The sequence below is a fragment of the Lactuca sativa genome, chromosome 3, assembly GCF_002870075.4.
Source record: "Lactuca sativa cultivar Salinas chromosome 3, Lsat_Salinas_v11, whole genome shotgun sequence".
Taxonomy (NCBI): domain Eukaryota; kingdom Viridiplantae; phylum Streptophyta; class Magnoliopsida; order Asterales; family Asteraceae; genus Lactuca; species Lactuca sativa.
The window spans coordinates 195,810,782-195,831,951 of record NC_056625.2 but is presented as its reverse complement, the minus strand read 5'-3'; the positions used below and the strand labels follow the sequence as shown (position 1 = coordinate 195,831,951).

The 21,170-nt window shown below is 36.5% G+C and overlaps 2 protein-coding genes across 4 annotated transcripts; both read right to left on the bottom strand.

Annotated features, from left to right (window-relative positions):
- Positions 1–9,099: 9,099 nt before the first annotated feature.
- Positions 9,100–12,770, bottom strand: LOC111879829 (probable inactive receptor kinase At2g26730). Its single transcript, XM_023876264.3, has 2 exons — positions 11,345–12,770; positions 9,100–10,258 (listed from the first exon to the last, which is right to left on the bottom strand). The coding sequence occupies exons 1-2, from the start codon at positions 12,699–12,701 to the stop codon at positions 9,669–9,671; spliced, it is 1,947 nt and encodes a 648-aa protein (XP_023732032.1). The 5' UTR covers positions 12,702–12,770; the 3' UTR covers positions 9,100–9,668.
- Positions 12,771–13,799: 1,029 nt separating this feature from the next.
- LOC111879831 (ubiquitin-conjugating enzyme E2-23 kDa) lies at positions 13,800–16,098 on the bottom strand. 3 transcript variants are annotated; one of them, XM_023876266.3, is made up of 7 exons: positions 15,952–16,098; positions 15,299–15,359; positions 15,116–15,195; positions 14,912–15,026; positions 14,650–14,702; positions 14,402–14,530; positions 13,800–14,197 (listed from the first exon to the last, which is right to left on the bottom strand). In XM_023876266.3, the coding sequence occupies exons 2-7, from the start codon at positions 15,340–15,342 to the stop codon at positions 14,052–14,054; spliced, it is 567 nt and encodes a 188-aa protein (XP_023732034.1). In that variant the 5' UTR covers positions 15,343–15,359; positions 15,952–16,098; the 3' UTR covers positions 13,800–14,051. The 3 variants fall into 3 exon arrangements, with proteins under 3 accessions (XP_023732034.1, XP_023732035.1, XP_052625421.1); XM_023876267.3 differs by having other exon boundaries at positions 15,299–15,354; positions 15,952–16,050; XM_052769461.1 differs by lacking the exon at positions 15,952–16,098 and adding an exon at positions 15,757–15,929.
- Between the last annotated feature and the right edge of the window lie 5,072 nt (positions 16,099–21,170).

Below are 21,170 nucleotides of genomic sequence, written 5' to 3'. Positions count from 1 at the left end.
CCTAATTAAAATATCTTTATGTTAGATTATAATAAGGAAACACGATTCATTGAATGTGTGTGTGGGATATCAAACTTCTATGTGAAAAGTAAAAACTACATAAGCACCTACCCGCTATTTTTGTCTTTTATTTATTTAGGGCTCCAGCAAAAGAATAAGTCAAAACCTTGAAAAGCCCCTTGCTCCAACCCTCTTAATCTTCAAAGATCTCTTCAACAAACACTCCTTCAAGATCCAAATGCTCTCTAATTCTCTCACAACGAATATTAGGGTTTATGGACTTCAGGGGAGAGCAAAGAGGCTGGGGAGAGGGTATTATGCTCTTTATATAGGGCCTAATCCCTGGGATTAGGGTTTTCTCCACACAGCACCAACTCGCCGAGTCCAGCCACCGACTCGCCGAGTTGGACACTAGACACGCGACCAGAATCACGACCCTACTTGCCGAGTCTACCCATGGACTCGCCGAGTTGACCATTCACATTTTTACTTTGAACCCTAAACTTTGCACCCCTGAACTCGAGATGTTACAGTAATCTTCCTAGTGATTTATTTTAGAATTAAATTATGAAAGGGTAAGTTGGTAAAATAACATATAATTTTTAATATTAGATAAAAAAAATTAATAAAAAATTGATATACTCCTAATTAAAATATCTTTATGTTAGATTATAATAAGGAAACACGATTCATTGAATATGTGTGTGGGATATCAAACTTCTATGTGAAAAGTAAAAACTACATAAGCACCTACCCGCTATTTTTGTCTTTTATTTATTTATTTATTTATTTTCATGAAGTGATGTCTTGTTTGTAGTATACTCCTGGCATTGATATTTTGGGAATTGGATGCATATTTGATGAGATTCTTACTAGAAGACCATTATAGCCTGGAAAAAATGTAGTTCATCAGTTGGATCTCATGGCTGATTTGCTACAAGGGTTGGGTTCGTTAATCGTTATCTTTTTTTATCATTCAAAATGATGCTTCAAATCAGTTATCTAATCTTTAAAATTCATGTCCATAAATGGTCTTGTTGCAAAAGGTCAAAAAGTCCCTGATGAAGGTTGTATTTTGCAGGATGGAACACCGTGGCCAGGAAATAACACAAGGGATCATCCATGAGACAACTATAAGGCTTGAACTTTTCCCCACTGGTTGACTTTTAAACTTTGAATTTTTCTGCTTATAATCAAGGATTGGTTTATGTGAATCTAATGGTTATATTATTCAAATTTGTAGGTCTTGTTGATGTGCATAGTGTCAAGCAAAGTAGCACGGATGTTGTGAAGGTGGGCAACAAGTTCTTGTAGTTCAACTATTATTTGTTGATGACTTTTATCTCTTTCAAATTTGATGTATTACATTTGTCTACTATTGGAATGATCATTTGTACGACATTAGCTTTTATGCAATGGATTGTATTTTTTATATATGATATTTTATTTTCTATTATGAGACATGAAATGAAAATTTAATTTGAAAATTAGTAAATCTATAAATAAATTTTTTTTAGAAAAATTAAAATTACGATACGCAAAAATGTGTGTCATCTTCATTTATGACATGGCCTTTCTTGACAGCTGCTTTAATGATACGCATTGCGTGTCATAAATGCGCGTCGTCTATAGACGGCGCGCAAAAGCGCGTTGTCTCAAGTTATCATAAGGCCTTCTTTGACACGCATTTGCGCGTCGTCTCAGCGTTTTATGACGCGCAATGAGCGTCGTAAAAGGCCTTTTTCTAGTAGTGTTTATTATTATCATTATACTTAATGAGAATTAGTGTCCTATCCTACCTGTTCTGCTAACGACCCTCCACCAATCAAGGGAACGGTGGGTGAGAATAGACACCCATTAAATTGTCATTTTATATGCAGTAACCTTATACCCCCCCCCCCCCTTAGAGATCGGCTTCGTGAATGAGGTCTACTAATGCTAAGACTGACTTATTATTATACATACATATATATATATATATATATATATATATATATATATATATATATATATATATATAATTATTAGACTTTTAATAATATAATAGTATAAGGGTTGAATTTTAAACTTTTAAAATTCTAGGGTTTGGAATTAAAGTATTCTAAAGTGACTTTACAAATTTCAAAACTTGAGGGAAAGTTTTGAACATATTGAGAACCTTTCATTTCTATAACTTATGAGTTTTAATGATTTGTAGGAATAAACTCTTGGAATTCCATAACTTGAGAACAAGTTATGGAGTCCATTAAAAAGCATTTAGATCAACAATTAAACTAACAAGCATGTCAAATAATTTATATGATCTAACAAAACTCATAAGCATGCATAATTCATATCAACAATTTTCAAGAATCATATACACTTACTATAAAATTTGAAACTTTGACCATTATCATTGAAATTGGATATGCACAATCATTACCACATCAAAAACAGGTTTAACAATCTAAAAATAGATTAGGGTAATGATCCTAGTCCAATTCCATCATTGAAACTCGAAATTCTGCACTTAGGGCCTCCAACTCGTCGAGTACATGAACCAACTCGACGAGTTGGATGAATTTCAACATGGACTCGTCGAGTCCCCCAGTGGACTCGGCGAGTTCACTAAACAGTGAGCAAAAAATCGACTTTTTCAGCAACTAGCATCAAGTATAATTGAAAACAAGCCTTGGCTCTAATACTACTGTTGGGTTTAGATCATTTTAACACTCCTATGGTGTGCATGCAACCCTAGAAACCTTGGATCTATTTTTTTCTATTATACATGCAAACTTTCATTTTTCCATGGTTTTATCCTAACTAGCATATCATGGGGTATATGTAATAAAAAATTCTAATAGAATGACATACCTATCTTGTAGCTTTGATTCCTTAAAACTTTGTAAGCCTAGCTCTCCAAATTTTATGCCTCAAATGCTTCACACAACACCACAAACAAATGTAATAACTTGAGAAAAAAACACTTGTTTCGCAAATCGACTATCCCTCACTTCGTATCACTTAAAGGTGCCATTTCATGAACTATGAGGCTTCTTATATAGTGTGCACATTAGGGTTACACCATGTAACTCAAGACTTTCCACATTCCTCATGATCCATGGGTTTTAACCACCATGGAGTATCCATGGGTCACCACATGGGTTTAGCCCAACATGAAGAACTATGGATCATAAGCCCACTTTATTAGAATGAATTATTTACCAAATCAATCCCCATTTACTTAATTAGTCTCTTTTGTCACACCCCAAAATCAAGAACGGCGGAAACATTTTGGGGCGGAGGACGTCATGTACAGTATCACAACAATGAAAAGTAGTAAACAAGCAACAACATCATCCATTGCATTAATAATATAATTATTATACAAGTGTTATGTCAAATTTTGATAAACACTAAAGCATAAATCAAAATGAAAGATGAGTCTTGAACAAGCTCCATCTTCCCTTCTCCTTGAATCGGTACCTGTCTATGATGACCTGAGGATACAAGTAATTTTGAAAGCGAGTATCAGCTTTGAAGCTGGTGAGATCATAAGTATTTTAGTGTCTCAATTTGTATGTAAGAATTTGTAAGTTTGGAAAATGTATATGAACTGTAAATGTAAGAATTTGTAAGTTTATAAACTGTAAATATTGAAATGTTTGTGAAACAACTGTAAACGTTTGAAAAACTCTAGAAATCCCTATGATTCCTACTATAATATAAGGGTGTCTTCTACCAAGACCTAATTGTTCTCAATGTAGTCTTCTACTAAGACTTAACTGTTCTAAATGTTCGTGTCATGTAAAAGTGTGTAATTTTCCCAAGTGTAACTATTATTAACAAAATATAGTTTTTACATTTATAGTTTAAGTGAAAAGATCACTAAATATGTGTACAGGGAAAATTAATGTAGTACTAAAACGTAGCGCTATAAGAACTACTGTTGTACTATTTACCTTAAACCGGATTTATATTAAGGCATCATGTGATTAATTGTACCATACTATTGACTGGTAACAACGACATAAGAATGGTCGTAATAACGAAATGACGTTTGGTACCCGCAGACCTACAGGTCCCGCTGTAGCTAGCAGCAAGGTGTAGGATAGTCAATCCAGTATAGATCTATACGCAAACTCATGCTCTCCCTTCAAGAGACTCTGGCAACAACTCGGGCCATGACATTTAAGGCATGCTCTGATACAGTGGATCACAATTTTTAACGTATTCATGTATACGTAATGTACGGAAATGTTCTATGTGTGCTAGCTGTAATGTGTGTTCTTTCTCTATCTAGCAAGTATAGTGATGTAATCGTTCTAGTATCGTTGTATATGTTCTATTTCTAGTATAGTTGTATATGTTATTCTCTAGTATAGTTGTATATGTTCTTCTAGTAGTAAGTATTGACTCATGAATGAACTGACTCATAGTATGATATCGCGTTATAGTAATAGTTCTAGTATCTTCCTAAACTACCCATATGGTAGTTTACTAGTAATCTAACTGGTATGTATGAACATGGATGTATACCCTTGCTACCCAAGGGCATGGGATGAACTAGAAGGACCCTTTTATGACTATATATGTATACATGATATATAACTAATATTTAAACGACTTTCGGACGAATACCCGATATCCCACCAGACCACATCTCAAGCGCAAAAAGGAAATAGGGTGGATAGCCTTCCTAAGTCTTTTAAACATTTCTTATATAACTATACATATAGAAGCATGCAATTTAAAATACAAAAGCATAAATAAGTTTTGTAAAGCATTTGAACATAATTATTATCTTCAGAAAAGATCGACTTGATGTCAACCTATAAAATAGTTTGAAGGCATAGGTTTGATAAAACAGTTTAAGTATAAGGAAACATTTGTTTGAAACACAATTGTAAATAAGTTTGAAATGTGATATACAGAGTAAAATGTACAGTGTAATAAGGAGTTTAAAACATATAAAATGTTTATAAAAATCATTTGAAGGAAACTGTTTGGTAAAACGGCTAATGTGTAGTAAATCATTTGAATGTTGCATATTAATCACATGTGATTGATATAATAACTAGCATAATTCTACTTATTAATCACATGTGATTAATATAATAACTAGCATAATTCTACTTGTATCCCCCCCCCCCAATAAAACATTTAAAACAGTTTAAAACATTGATTAAGGGGTATGAACTCACCTGCAATAAGTGACTGGAATTGAACGGACTGTTATCGTAAGGAAGGATCGGGCAAGTGCTTGGTGTCAAGTGAAGACTTTAGACACACACAATGATCCTAATTACATATGAAGACATATGTATATAAATAATTAGTGATTTAAACACTAATTATACAAGTATAAACATTTTAACGCGAGGAAAACACTTTTGGTCAAGTGCTAGGAGGCTAATGGGTTGCAACAAAGGAGTGCAAGGCCTCTAATGGGAGTTTAAGGTCTAATGACCATATGTTTTGGAGTTTACGGCCCAGGGGAGTAAACTCCTGGCCGTAAACTCTCCTTAGGGTCACTAAATGAAGCTTAGAATTACTACAACTCTAGTGGTGAATTGTTTCAAGGCTAAATCAAGTGTTTGGGCTTCCTATTAACTCCTTTAAGGAGTTTACGACCCTGGGACCATATTCCCTTGGAGTTTACGGCCGTAAACTCCCTTGGGAGGGTGTTTATGGTGTTTTTAAGTCTCTAACATTTCAAGGTTAAGATCTATGTTGGGTTCTAGGCATAAGGAAGGAGTTAGGGTGTCATTTGACCCCTTTATAGGGGTTTACGGCCCAAGAACTTGTCTTGGCCGTAAACTCCTTAATACCTGTGATTCCTTATGTTTTCTAGGCTTTAAACACTTTAGGGTACATGTCTAAAATCAAGTCTAAGCCTTAGGTGCCTTAAAAGCACCATTTTGAGTATGCTTTTTGGAGTTTACGGCCTAAGATATTCTTGGGTCGTGAACTCCCAAACTTGGGTGATTCTTGGTTGATTTCATGTCCCTAATACACTCCTATACAAGTCTAAGGCAGTAGTATATCACTGGGGACAATCTAGGCTTGGTTTCGGGAGTTTACCGCCCAAGAACACCTTGGGGAGTAAACTCCTAAATCGAATAATTTAGCTATGTAATCTATGTTATGAACACATTTAAAGCTTTCTAACACTACTAGAAAGAGTTACTCACAATTTGGGATAAAAACCCAAAGATCCGTGAGAGAGAATTTTGGCTTTTCTCTAATTGGAATTCAACTAATGAACCAATTTGGTTCAGAATTCTATTTATAGTCCTGAGATATTTTGGCAGAAAATATTTTTATTCCTGAAACGAATTCTAATGTCCTAGAGTATTGGAATAACAGTGTTTCACAAAACCCTAGTGCATCCATTCTCCTAATATCTCCTTAAGTGTAAAATCCTGAAAACTGCCAAACTTATACTCGAAATCTGAGTTTTCACTGTAACTGTTCTACTTCTATTGGCTTCAAATGGTTTGTTCAGAATGGAAATTTCGGGTTGTCACATCTTTTGATAACAAAATTAATTCTAAACTAATTCTTGATCAATGCTAATTAAATAATATGATTTCATATTAATATATTAGAACTTATAATATATTAATAAATCATAAATATCATCTTCTCACAAAAGTCTATCCAAATTGTTCTGATGTCATGCAACCCAAATAGACCGTGCTAAATTGGGTCAAGTACATACCAAATATCGTTATTGACTTAGACACCTTATCCAACAAATATAAGTATTGGATTAAACTCACGCTCAGTGAATTAATTCATGGAATTTATCACGAATAATTCTGAGACAATAATATCATATAATCTTTTAACATAGATATATGAGTTGTTGTTTATGAGTTGGTTGTTCATTTATAATGTGTAAATGCATTAGTAGCTTGATGTTATAAAACGTATTGTTGTGCATGATTTGATGAGTAAATAGTACAAACATATAATTTGAAGTTTATCTGTTCCTTTTGCCCTAACGGGAAAAGTGATATCTTGGGCCCCTCGATGATTTGGTGTTGACTTATGTGTCAGGCCCGGTCAGGACTATGTGTTCAATTGTAGTTCGTAGTCATTACAAATTAGAAATCGGGAAACAAACTGTTAGAAAATGAGAATAATTATGTTCCATGTCATTTTTCCACATGATATCTTGCAGAACGGAGGGTTATATGATCACTTATCTTAGGACATGTCACTGACTAGGTCAGAGTTCGACAACGGCTTTGAGAGCTACAATTTGCTAGTCAATTTATGAAGTTGTACTTGCAATTATAGTTATTAGACTTATCCACGTGGGATACTATTGGTTTAGGTGTCTATGCCCATAAATATAATTGGTATGTACTTGAATTGATGTTAGCACAGTCCTTTTCAGTTGCCTTCATACTAGCAACTAGACAAGATGACCTATAGAGAAAGAGGAAGAATTTATTATTTGGAATAATAAATTAATATTGAAAAATTATTTATTAATTTATTATGACAATAATATATTAATTAGAAATCATGTTATTTAATTAATATTTAATCAGAAATTAATTTGGAATTAATTTTAGGATTTAAGGAATTATTTAAAAGTGCATGGGCTAGTTAGAATTAATTAATAGTTGTGGTTTTGGGCTCTTGGACCATCCTAGAAGGGATGGAAGAAAACTTCTAGGGAGGCCCTAGAATTTTCATCCATGGATTTAGGGATGGGGAGTCCATGGGTTGCTTAGGCCTTAAGTTAGAAATTAGGGTTTCCTCTAGCAAACCCTAGCTTTGGCTCTAAGAAACCTCAGCTATTTAAAGATCCTTAACCCTCTGGATTTCGTCCATGCCATCAAACCCTAAGGATAGCCGAAATTTGAAGTATCTTCCTCCTCTCTATCCTCTCACCCTCTTGTTTGGTGTGTTTGTGAACCATTAGAGGTGTTACAATTGTGACACTTACTCTCAAAGTTCAAGATCATCAAGGAATCCATTGTTATTACAGCATAACAATAAAGGTATGTATTCTAACCCTTGGTTTGTTAATTTCAAAAATTGTAGTTACCTCATAAGGTTTCTTGTTATGTGTTCAATGTTTGTATGTCTAATAGAGAAAACATAGATCCAACATATTAGGGTTGCATGCACACATAGGAATTGTTTGTTATGCTCAAAACTCATCACCTTCGACCCATGAGTATAGTGAAGAGACTCACCTGAACTACTTATCTGAAGCTCAACCGCCACCTCAGCAACAAAACAGCCAACCTAAGTTTCCTAAAGCCAAACCGAATCAATCCTTGGTCAAAAGCTTAATTCTACTTAAGTTTGACCAAAAGCCAAACTGGTCAAACAGTCAACAGTCAAAGTCAAACAGTCAACATATAGTCCATTTACACGTCATGGCCTTCCTTGGCCACGTCGTGGCCATGCCAAGACAAAATAGTCGAGGTTTCAAACTCCACCACGCCGTGGTCATCTTCGTTACGCCGTGGGAAACTGTCTAAAGTGTTATTTATTCATTAAGCACTTAAACCTTATAGATCTAAATCTAAAACTTCACATCTACTCCTTCTTAATGACTTAATGGATAAATTTTCCAACTTTATCCATTATGACTTCATCCAAAGGTAAAATCATGAGCCCTAAATCCAGTAAGCACTTAATATGACCAAAAGTCAAACATAAGATCAAGAACCCTCAAGCTAAGACCTTTCTGTCACTAACCCAGAAGTGCATGGCCATGAGAAGGCCATATCAAGCTATGGAGTTCCTCAAACTCCAAGAGCATCTAAGAATGGGATCAAAACATCCAAAAATGGGCTCAAACATCAAACAATAAATACAAAGGTCAAGATATGAACTTTATACCTCCACTAACTCATAAATGTGAAGATGTTGGATCCAAGCTTGTTTATTACTTCCTTATACCAAGATGAACTACTTTCTTCTTCAAGTTTCACCAAAAGAGGGTATTAACCTCAAGATCAAGCCACCAAGCTAATTTCCACAAAAGAAAGGCTATGGTTTTGAAATGAAGGGATGGAGGTTAAAGAAGATGACCTAGAATGGGGGTTAAGATGTTTACTACTTGAATGCTTGTTGATTACATCTGATGTTCTCCCTTTTCTTGGGTTTTTTGTATTCAATATGATGTTTTTTCTAGGTTTTGTGTTTAATGTTGGTGTGTTGATGATGCTTTGGAGGAAGATGAATGTTGGTGGTACCAAGAGGTGGACAGTGAGTAAGCCGACAAAGGTGGTTGCACATGGACAATCATTGTGGCGATGGTGGGAGTTGATTTCGTAAAGGCATCATTGACACATGGAGGCCATGCCAGCACCACGTAGGTAAGTATTGATTTAAAAAATTAGTGACCTATTGCACAAAAAAAATTAATAACCAAATTGGGACAAATCACAAAGTTCGTTATGTTACATTGTCATTTTCCCTAAAGTTAGCTCAAATCCAACCCACATTTTCAATGAAAGAAAAAAAAATCCAAGAAGCTTTCATTTAAAGATTCTTCTTACAAAACTAAATTCCAAATATATTTTACTTCAAGAACAAAAACCCTAAACACACAATGTTCTATAAAGAAAGTACCAACACGTCACCCACGAAAATCAAAACCCAAATTCAAAATATCTCATATTAAAAAACATTTTTAACACTTCTAATCCCCCTTATTTCCTTGCATCAAAGGGAGACTCTGAAACATCAATCGATCTTTCATCATCTTCCTTGATGTTATTAATCATACCTGCAACTTGATTAATACTCAGCCTCGACTCCGGCGATTTGTCAACGCATTTGATTGCAACCTGCAACAAATTCACCATCCTTTCTTCACTCGCGCCTTCCCGAATCAGTGCTCGATCAAACACCTCCACCGTCCATTCTTCTTTGACCACCGAAACCACCCACGTCGCGAGATCCATCCCGTTGTTTTCCACCATCGGCATCTTTCCGGTTAAAAGCTCAAGAAGAATAACCCCAAATGCATAAATATCGCCTCTGAATCCATCGATTTGATCGAGTTGCAAGGTGTTGTTGTTGGGGATTGGGGAATTGTTGAAATTGTTGAGTGACATTAGACCATATTCGCTGATGCAAGCTTCCATGTTGTTGTTGAAGAGAATGTTTGAGGATTTTAGGTTTCCGTGAGGGATGTTGTCTGGATGAAGCTCATCGTGCATGAATGATAAAGCGTCGGCTATGGTGGATGCAACTCCGAGCCTGCTGCTCCAGTCGAATGTTTGACCCATTGGCATTCCTGCAAATTATTGTTTGTGTTCTATAAGATCAAATACAAGTTATGACAATGTAGTTTTTGAAAATTTACCTAATTATAGAGTTTTTTTATATAAAATAAAATTTTATTGCATTAGATAATACTTATCATTTTATAATATAAAGCCTTACAATGAAAAAAAATTATAATATAATGTTTGTAATTTGGTATATATTTTAAAATTATAATATAATGATGTAATTTGGTATATATTTTAAAATATATATAATGTCTTAATAAAAAAATAAAATAAATAAAAAAATACTTGTATAACATATTATAAAAATAAACAGAATTACATTGTCATTTTTTGCATTTCCTCGTTTTATATATAATATGTTTTATATATAATATAGAGGTGCTAAGCGAAACACCAAAACATATATAAAGTTTTTATTTTATAAATAAAAATATAACATAAGATAAAATATATAGAAATAAACTTTCTTTTATTTGGTTATTATATATTTATTCTTAAAACATAATTATATTTCTATAAATGACCCATTCATAGGTGTGTCAAAATACAAAACAATTTTACCATTATAATGATATATTTTTGAAATATAGTGTCCTAGTAATAAAAATTGGATATATAATATTATAATAGTTCGATGTTTTATAGTATGAAGTCTTAATTAGAAGGAAAAAAATGAAAATTTCAATGATGTATTATAATAAGGAAATAAATAATAGTATGTTGTTATTTTTTGTATTTAGTCTTTTAATATATAACATAACTCCACTATATAAAGCACATCGGAACACAAATAAATTATTTGTTTTATATAATAAAATGCAAGAAACAACTTATTTTATTGATTTGGTTATTAGCATCCTAATATTATTTATTCCAATTCCAACGTCGTCTTTCAAAAAAAAAAAGGGTGCAAATACAAAGAAAATTTTGCCTACAATGTTGTAACTAATTAAAATTTCCCAAATTTAGATGTCTTAATAAGAAAAAAAAAAAGTTGAAGTTACGAAGTTATGATAGACAATACACAAATAAATGAAAGTTTATTACTATATAAAGCACCAAAACACAAGAAAAGGGAAGAAAATTACCATGAAGGAGCTTAAAGAGACTTCCATTAGGTTGATACTCATAAACCATAAGCTTCTCTTGTCGCGAACAATAAAATGCAACAACCGGCAATACATTCGGATGCTTCACATGATTCAATCTTTTCATTCTTAACTTAAATTCGTCCGAAGGTAACAACCAATCTTTAATCCTTTTGACCGCAAGAGTCATTCCTTCTTCTTCACATTTCACCTTATAAACACTCCCATGTTTCCCTCTCCCCAACAACTCCGCGGGTGCCTTCAAAAGTTCTTCAAATTTCAACCCGTTAACTTCCGGGCTCGTGAGAACAATCAAAGAAGAAGAAACAGGCCCACTCTCGATCGAATTCCCACCAAAAACCTCGGATTTACTCATTGTAATGCTTTTGAATTCGATAGATTCAAGGGCATTTTCGTCTTTTGATCGATAGTTATCATCATCACCTTCTTCCACCAACTCTTCTTTCTTGTTTTTTCCCTTTTTACATATCTTGAGCATAATCAAGAGCAAAATGGCTAAGCCAATGAGAGCATAGCCCGAGTACATCAAGATTTCAGTCGAATTTGACCCGTTCTTTTTTGAGTTATCCGAGGTTTGGGCCGCATGTGGGCTTGTGGGTCCCGGGACTTCACATTTGTTTGGTAACGGGTCGCCACATAATCCAAGATTCCCAAGGTAGCTAGAGGGGGTAAAACGGTCACCCCCTGGTGGGACCGGGCCCGAAAAATTATTATTGGATACATTAAAAGATGCTAGATTTGAGAAATCAAATTCGGGTATGGGCCCCGAGAATTGATTGTTTTGGGCTAAAATCTCGATTAAGCCCGATATTCGGGGCAAATTCGGTAAATCCCCCGAGAACCCATTATCTGAAATCTCGAGTCTTTTGAGATTGTTCAATTGGGAAAGAGTTTCCGGAAGGTTACCCACGAATTGGTTTCCACTTATGTATAAGTGAGTAAGTTCCTTGCAATTAGCAATCGTGTCGAAATCGTCCCCGTGTAGATTATTGTTTTTGATGCTAATGATAGCGATAGAAAGGGCAAGAGATGTAATATTGCATATAAAACTCGGGTTAAAAGTTCCCGAGAGATTGAAACTATCAAAAGCGATTGACTTAACGGACAATATTTGATCATGGCAAGTGATTCCGGTCCACTTAGCTTCACAAGGATCGGAAGTGAGATTCCAACCGGAGACCGGAATCGGAATCGAAGAGTTCCCGGAAAGACTTTCGAAAAACCCGACTAACGCATCAATAGCATCGATTTCAACCGATCCCATTCCGTTAAGAAGCAAGAACAACGAAAGAACAAATACCCAATTAGGAATCGGGTTCATTTTGGCTAACAACATTAAAAAGGAAGAAAACAACAATTTCAAGATATGATTTGTGGTGGAAGGTGGACAATATAACACACTTAGAGAAAAAACTCACACATTGATCTCAGTTTCTTTGGTGATGAAAACAACAATGGAATAGAATTTGGAATTCATAATGTTACCATTTGGTAGGAGACAACACTTTAGTACAAAAAGCCGGCACTTGAAAAGGACGGAGATAATTAATAGTCTTAAGTGTACAACAATCTTGTGTAGGATTATGCAGTAAAGATGCTATTTCGGTTTAAATAATGAATCATCTATGATGTTGACCTTAACTCATAAAAGATTAAATAATTATACCTTGTAATCTATCTTCTTGTACGACATATAAGTATATTATTGTTATCCGTGTCTATTTCTCCAAAGGGTTTCAAAATATAAGAACAAAATGACAAACAGTTTGTAATAAAGTAGTTATAAGATATAGCCATCATTTTACATTTTTACTTATAGAGAAGAATCCCATAAGCCCCCAACATTATGACTTTGTCTTCATGATGACATGGTCATCATTAACAATACCTAAACTCCAATAGGAATAGGAGCAACTAGAGTTTAGATGTAGTCAGAAAATCCAATAGGAATAGAGTAAATTACACGAATGATCCCTATGGTTTGGGGTAATTTGCACGTTTTGTTTTTAACTTATTTTTTTAACTTGGAAGGTCCTTACAGTTTGTTTTTGTTACGCCCTCTTATTTGAAGCCACATATAAGATAAACTTATACTATTCAACTACTCTGATTTTAAGCATATACATCCTCTTATTTAAAGTCACATATAATATAAAAACTCATATTATTCAACTACTCTGAAGTTCATACACCCTCTTATTTAAAGCTACACAGTGATAAACTCATACATATTTACATAAACTGCCACCTGTCAAATTTTCCCTATGACATCATCATTCCTGCTAGAAAAAGAGGTGATATTAGTCCACAAAACATTACATCAAAGGAAAACAAAATAATTGATATAATAATACAATAAAATTAAAAGGATCAAAGCAAAAACAAAATATAACTGATATAATAATAATCCAATAAAATGAAAATGAAAAAAGTGTTTGTGATAAATTCCAAATTCCCATTTATATTCATCTTTAAATAATCCAGGGTGGCAAGTGAAAGTTACAAACAAATTTTCATTACACATCTACAGCAAAGCATAAATGGCTCTGCTTTTTGCTCTAAATTTTACAAGAAACTATGTGACAAAACCCGTATCAAGAGTGGGAGATTTTTAAACAAAAAAAAAAAAAAAAAAAAAAAAAAAAACAAATCTTATAATATTTGAGTTCAGGGGTATTTATGTCTTTTACGGGTCTGCATTTCCAGCAACATCTTCTTCACTTGATTCACTTCTTCCATCACTGATATCTTCATTGCTTTCATCTTCATCACTTTCATCTCCAAGTGTGTTGCCATTGATATTCTCCTTTTTTGCATATAGCTCACAATATTCTACACCAAGAAACCCAAATTACTAATATACCCTTGTTCTATTAATTAATTTCTTAACTTATAAAAAATTTTCAAATACTCATCAACTTCAAGCACATCCAAACACCATCTCCTTCAAGACCTTTTACTGATTCTTGTTATTCAGCATCACAAATTTACTAAAATGCCCCTAGTAAATGGAAAAAAGAAAGAAAGATGAGGAACCTTTGACTTTCTTCTCATATTGCTCCTTGTCCTTTATCATCAATGATGCTGCATCACCATTTAGTGGGTCTGAAGGATTTGGGTATAGCAAAAGTTGGGGGAGAAAAACCTCAAATACATTTAAAAGATCTGTAGATAATAATTTTTTTTAAAAAATAATAATAATAATTAAGCTTATATACAAAAGATACATTCCACTACTATAAACATAACAATCAAGATTTGTGGAAAAACAAATTATAAATTACCAAACATTGGACTCCAAGATTGGTTGATGACATCCAAGCAGACAGATCCAGACCTGCAATTCACCAAGAATTTCCAGTTGTTAATGAAGATGATAAGGGCATTCACGTCTTTTGCACATACAAGAGATTCAAAGTGAGAAAGTGAGTCTGTGCCCCATTGACATTAGTCCAATGCATCATGTCATGTCATAAAGAGGGGTGATAATTGCAATTTGTTGAAAGATGAAGATGAAAAGTAAAATATTCTGAAAAGTAAACTCACAGTTCATCAACATTTGGGTGAAAAATCCTGTTTAAGAAACCAATAGAAGGAGATTTGTATGGATAAGCATCTGGAAGCTCCACACGCACTTTCCAAACACCACCTTCATATAAACCTGAAAGAAAGATGATGTAAATATGTATATATAAGATATAATTGCAAAAACAAATGATATGAGAGTGAAGAAGAGATGAAGAATCTTACTTTCTTTTGGACCATGGAATTCCACATTGATTTCATTGATGGAATCATTTACTGGCTCCACAGCATAGTCACTCATCATCCTTCAACATGAATACAACATGTAACTAAGTGCAAAATCAATGGCAGATTGTAACCAAATTAGGAGATGAAAGCAAAAGAACATGTAAAACAGAGCATGCTTACAGTTTCATGACATCCATATCTTTTCTTTTGCTTGGAGACGACATTTTCTGCAATATCTAACCTGCCATTTTAGCAAAAACTATAAGATACTGCAATAAGATCAAATCAAGAACAAGATCGATGCCAAATTATATATCAGAAGGCCATGAAAAAGAAACTGAAATCATTACACTTATGGTCCTTATTCCCCAATGCGGGAATTGGGATTATGAATTTATGACTATCTTTGGATGAAGCAACTTTCATGTCAATTTTGTTTAAGTTTCAATGTGTAGCAAATTCTCAAGTGGAAAAACAATTCGTAAGTTAACTACATTTTAGGGTTTCAAGTTTGGTCTTCTCGTCGTCTACTAAACCAATGAATTGAATATCCTTGAATTTCGTTAAACCTAACAATCATCATTTGAGAAACTAAACCTGCAACCTAAGTAAAAAATCACATACAGAAATACACTAACCAACTTCAAAATCATATAAGCACGATATGAAAGTCATATATGCAAGAGATAATCTATCCCCACCAAGATGTGATCGTACAAAATTGGGGTCAAATTATCCATCCGATTATGTTACTGATCAATTAAAGGAGATTTTCAGGGCGATAAAGCACCACCAATCGAATCAAGTTAGAATCAACGATATCAAAAACCCACCGAGTATGTAAAGAGCAGATCGATGATTCTTCGGGTGAAGAAATCTATGTGAATTTGAAGGATAAAAAAGGGGAATCGAAGGAGAAATTATGTAGATAAAACGAAGGGGAACAAGGAAAGAGAGAAATATATATTTAGCCGAATAATTATAATGACTTGGTTAAAATTTGAATGAATAAATATTTGTTTTTAATTGACAAATATCACAAAAATCATTGAGAATTGATTTTGATATTTTATTATTTTCCGTCTTAATTAAAACATGTTTATGGATTTGTTTCCATATTTGACTATTTATCAGATGTGATAATTTTTGATGATGCGGCGATGACATAACATGATAGGTGTCACTCAGTGGAGACCTAACATTATCCTACTACTGTCTACTCAATACTAGCATGCAATTCTCATCAAGCTGAAACACATAAAACAGGCACATAAGGCATCCTCCTAGATCCTTAGTCCTATACTAGCATGCTGTTCTACGGAAACTGAAACTGAACTGATCTGAAACTGAAACTGAAACTGATAACATAACTTGTATGGGTAATTTGGGAGTACTTACTTGAGTTCGGCTGATTGCACGCATCACACACCTTGTTCTTTTCAAAGTTCTTTTCTCTTTTCAAACTTCCTTTATAAAATGATTTTACTTTGAAAATTTTCATACCAAGTCCTTAGTTTGAGTTCAGACACACCCGAGATTGTGCCCGAATCCCTCAAACCAGGGCTCTGATACCAACTTGTAACATCCCAAAAATACAGGCCAAAAATTTTATTTTTAAATACGTCATTATAAAACCAACAATGTAAAATAAACATCTGTAATATCATGTCATGTCAAAACCAAAGTAGAAATAATCAAAGGTGTTATCATAAAACAATATCAGAGTGTAATCCCAAAGATCTCGTGTGTGGAAAACCATAGTGTAATGCGCTGCGATCTAGTCGGCTCCTTTCCTTTAAACACGAAGTACCTGAAACCAAAACTGAAAACCGTAAGCACGAAGCTTAGTGAGTTCCCCCATCATACCACATACCATACAATCACATAACATATATACTGTCGGGCAATTCCGGGGTGCCGACCTACCCGGTACGGCCATTCTGGGGTGACAACCTACCCGTACGACCATTATGGGGTGCCGTCCTACCCATGCGGCCATTCTGGGGTGCCGTACTACCCGTGTCAAACCATTTTGGGGTGCTGACCTACCTGTAGGTTGTAACAGCCCGGAACCTCAGGTGTTATTTATTCATATATTTTTGGTGTTTTGTGAGGGGACTCGGCGAGTTGGAGCTCAAACTCGCCGAGTAGGATCGTAGTTTTGGACGCGGGTTCGCGCCTGGACTCGGCGAGTCCACGCTATTTAATGAAACCCTAATTTCCCGATCCTGAGCCCTATTTAAGGGACCTTATGGCCTTCATTGCGGCTACCTTCGACCTTGGGAGCACCAGAGCAGCTGAGAGTTCTTGTGAGTGAGATAAGAGGCCATTATTCACCATTTTTGTGTGTATTTGCAAGAAAGGAAGAGGAAAGCCAAGCTAAGGGAGTTGGGGAGCTTAGATCTACTCCCATTTCGATAGAGGAAGCTAATTGAGGTAACATTTAGAGCTTATTCTCGTGTTTTTCTTGATATGGCCAAATCTAGGGTTTCTTCATGCCTTGTTTGCCTTGTATTTGGAGTATGAGAGGTCCCATGGGGAAATGGTACCTAGATCTGGACCTTAGTAGGTCCAGAGAGTCCCAAATGCCATGCTTTGTGCCTTTCCTTTTGAGTTGGAGACTTAGGTTTCCATTTTAGATGTCATTTCATCAAAAGAGGCCTTGTAGGCGTTGCTTGGTAGCCAAGATTGAGACTTTACGTGATGAATGTGCTTGGGAGGGCTAGATCTATGAGTTGTTGGAGCGGATCTGACCTCAGAAGCGAGATTGAGTCGATGCATGGCATGGACTCGCCGAGTCCGAAGAACAGACTCGGCGAGTAGCATGAAGATTATCCTAACCACTCAGCGAGTGGTCTTGCCGAGTTAAGGGATGACTCAGTGAGTCAGGGAGAGTTAGAGATGGTTGACAGGTGGACTGAGTCAAGCTGGAACTCGCCGAGTTGTTCTTAAGACTCGGCGAGTTGAGTCGTGGTGGCCCCGCGATTATGCCAGGTGAAACTCGCCGAGTCAGATAAATACTCGACGTGTCAAGAGAGGATCCAAGGGAGTCAGTGGACACGTGTAGACTCGCCGAGTCGCCCTAGTGCACTCGCCGAGTCCGGTCAAAGTTGACCGTTGACTTTTGTTGACTTTTAGGGTTTGGTCAGCGATGTGGCCTTTGGGCCAAGAGAGGGGTAAAATGGTCTTTTACCCTTAAGAGGGTGTCAAGAGAGGGTTGATCCTAGACTCGATAGTTATATTCATGAGAGTATTTGCCTTATGTGTTAGGCGGTGGCAAGTTCGAGATTCAAGTGTGGGGATATCTGCTTTCTGCTTGCCAGGTGAGTCTTCTCACTATACTTTACCTTGAGTAGGTAATCAGAGTTATGTGATAGAGTATTTGTATGCTATATGCCTGTTATGTGTTGTACTGCATTATTTCTATGTGATTTATGCTGTGCATGTTTACAGAGTTGGAACCGGAAGGTTCCCAGAGTTAGAACCGGAGGGTTCACAGAGTTAGAACCAGAGGGTTCATAGAGTAGGGTCCACGGACCCACAGAGTTATAGCCTCGAGTGGCTAATATATGTATGTGTGGTATTTCGGGGAACTCACTAAGCTTCGTGCTTACAGTGTTTTGTGTTATGTGTTTCAGGTTTCTCTCAGGATCACGGGACGGCACCGGCTCGATTGTACACACCAGAGAAAGAGTCATGTTTTGAGGATCCTGGTTTATTATGCAAGTGAAAATGGAGTTATGTTTTGTAATTCGATTATGAATGAGACTTTCAGCAAAGTGTTTTTTTTAACTAAACGATTATTTTAAAATGAAAAATTGTTTTGAAATTTTCGGTGTTACATCGGTCCTAACAACCGACCCTCGGGGACTATTCCACCCCTACTGCTACTATCACATATATCATAACATAAACATATTATCAGACATATTTGGGGTGTCCGAACTACCCTTCGATCCTAACAATCGAACTAGGGGACTATTCCCCTCCTACTACCACTATCACGTATAACATATAATGACAGCATATAAACATATCATCACATACTGTCAAACATATCTAGGATGTCTGAACTACCCTTCGGTCCTAACAACCGAACTCCACTACTATTACATATAACATATCATGTCAGCATATAACATAACAGGTAGTAGCAAACCTGGATGATATCACAAAGACAATAATCTAACATACAACTCCTACTGGTGGGCCGACATTGTGGCCGTAGACCCGTTCCTACTGGAAGGAAACTCACCTGCACTGCTGGAGTTCTTGCTGATACCTTTCTGACCGTTATCTGACAACTCCCGCACTGCTACTCCACTGACTCCCCGATCTACTAATACCAAATATAACACTTAGTCCCAAACTGCCCTTCAACAGTCAACTAAGTCAACTCTGGTCAAAGTCAAAGTCCTAGCCAAAGTCAACATTCCAGGTTGACCCTACTCACCGAGTCAGCCTACTGACTCGTCGAGTTTATACGCTCAGGATCCTTTCCTTCGCGACTCGACTCACCGAGTCATCCCCTGACTCGCCGAGTCTACCGATTTCCGAGTCCTAACCTGTCCAAGTCACTGAGTCTCCACTCAACTCACTGATTCGAGTCTTAACTCGAAGGGTTTGGGGTTTCGCGACTTGAATCGCCGAGTCCAAGAACAGACTCGCCGAGTCCAAGGCAATCTTCAACATGTAACATCCCGAAATATCAAGAGTAGAGTTGAAGGGCTAAAAGAGTAAGTTGTGAAAGAGTGACTCGGCGAGTCCATGGATGGACTCGGCAAGTAGAGTCGCGACTGGGTCGCATGCTAAGTAGCCGACTCGGCGAGTCAGCGAGGAGGACTCGGCGAGTAGGCGCTGATTGGAGAAAACCCTAATTCTCGGGGTTGAGCCCTATATAAAGAACATTATGTTTTCCTCCCAGCCTCCTTATCACCCCTTGAGCCCCAGAAAACCCTAAATCGTGGAGAAGCACCATTGTTGAGTGGATTGGAGCTTGGAGAAGTAATTGTTGAAGGAATTTTGGGAGATTGAAGGCTTGGAGCAAGGGGCTTTGCTTGGATTCGAGTTACATTTGCAGTTGGGGGCATCTCTTGGAGGCAATATCTCGTTCTTGGGCTGTTATTATGTGTTTCTTCATTTTGGGGTTTGTGGGAACTTGTCTATGGATGTAATGGGAAGTCTAGAGGTTAGATCTGAGGTTGCTACCTCAGATCTGGAAGGGAGAAGAATCAGAGAGCATGAAAGTCCCTGTGTTGGAGTGTTTAGTGAAGCTTTCATGTCCCAAACCCTAGCCCAATGTGAAAATGGCCTAGATCTCTTTGGATTCACGTAAAGTTTGCCACTTTACGTGATGGATGAGTGGTAGGAGGCTAGATCTATGTTTTGGAGCAATTGCATGGCCTGGAATGCTTCTGAATGGATTCAGACCGGTGGTACTCGGCGAGTCACATGGGTGTACTCGACGAGTTGGATGAAGATGGCCTGGAACTCGGCGAGTTGTATGAACAACTCGGCGAGTAGGTTGATGATAGTCTTGGACTCGGCGAGTCTGTTCTTGGACTCGGCGAGTCTTGTCGAAGAGTCCCGATATTCCTAGTGGAGTCGAGAATCGGTGAGTCAAGGGATGACTCGGTGAGTTGTGTGCGAGTGGACTCAGAGTTGTTGGACTCGGCGAGTCTCGGAGTGACTCGGCGAGTTAGGTCGCGGATTGAGTGAAGTTCTGATTATAGAAACTCGGCGAGTCATAGAGTTGACTCGGCGAGTAGGGTCAGTCAGGGGTTGACTTTGACTGAGGACTTTGATTTTGACCAAGGGTTGACCGTTGACTTTTAGGGTTTGGTCAGCGATGTGGCCTTTGGGCCAAGAGAGGGGTAAAATAGTCTTTTACCCTTAAGAGGGTGCATTGAGAGGATTGATTCTAGTCTCGAGAGTTATAGTCATGAGAGTTTTGCCTTACGTGTTAGGCGGTGGCGAGTTCGAGATCCAAGTATGGAGATATCTGCTTTTTGCTTGCCAGGTGAGTCTTCTCACTATACTTTACCTTGAGTAG

What these genes read in the sequence shown, in the direction of transcription:
- LOC111879829 (XM_023876264.3), bottom strand. Translation starts at nt 12,701, where the DNA reads ATGTTGTTAGCCAAAATGAACCCGATTCCTAATTGGGTATTTGTTCTT. An exon ending in TCTCTTTAAGCTCCTTCATG is followed by an intron (nt 10,259 to 11,344) that starts GTAATTTTCTTC and finishes AATAATTTGCAG; the next exon opens with GAATGCCAATGGGTCAAACA.
- LOC111879831 (XM_023876266.3), bottom strand. Translation starts at nt 15,342, where the DNA reads ATGTCGTCTCCAAGCAAAAGAAAAGATATGGATGTCATGAAACT. An exon ending in ATCTTGGAGTCCAATGTTTG is followed by an intron (nt 14,531 to 14,649) that starts GTAATTTATAAT and finishes TATTATCTACAG; the next exon opens with ATCTTTTAAATGTATTTGAG. An exon ending in ATATGAGAAGAAAGTCAAAG is followed by an intron (nt 14,198 to 14,401) that starts GTTCCTCATCTT and finishes TTCTTGGTGTAG; the next exon opens with AATATTGTGAGCTATATGCA.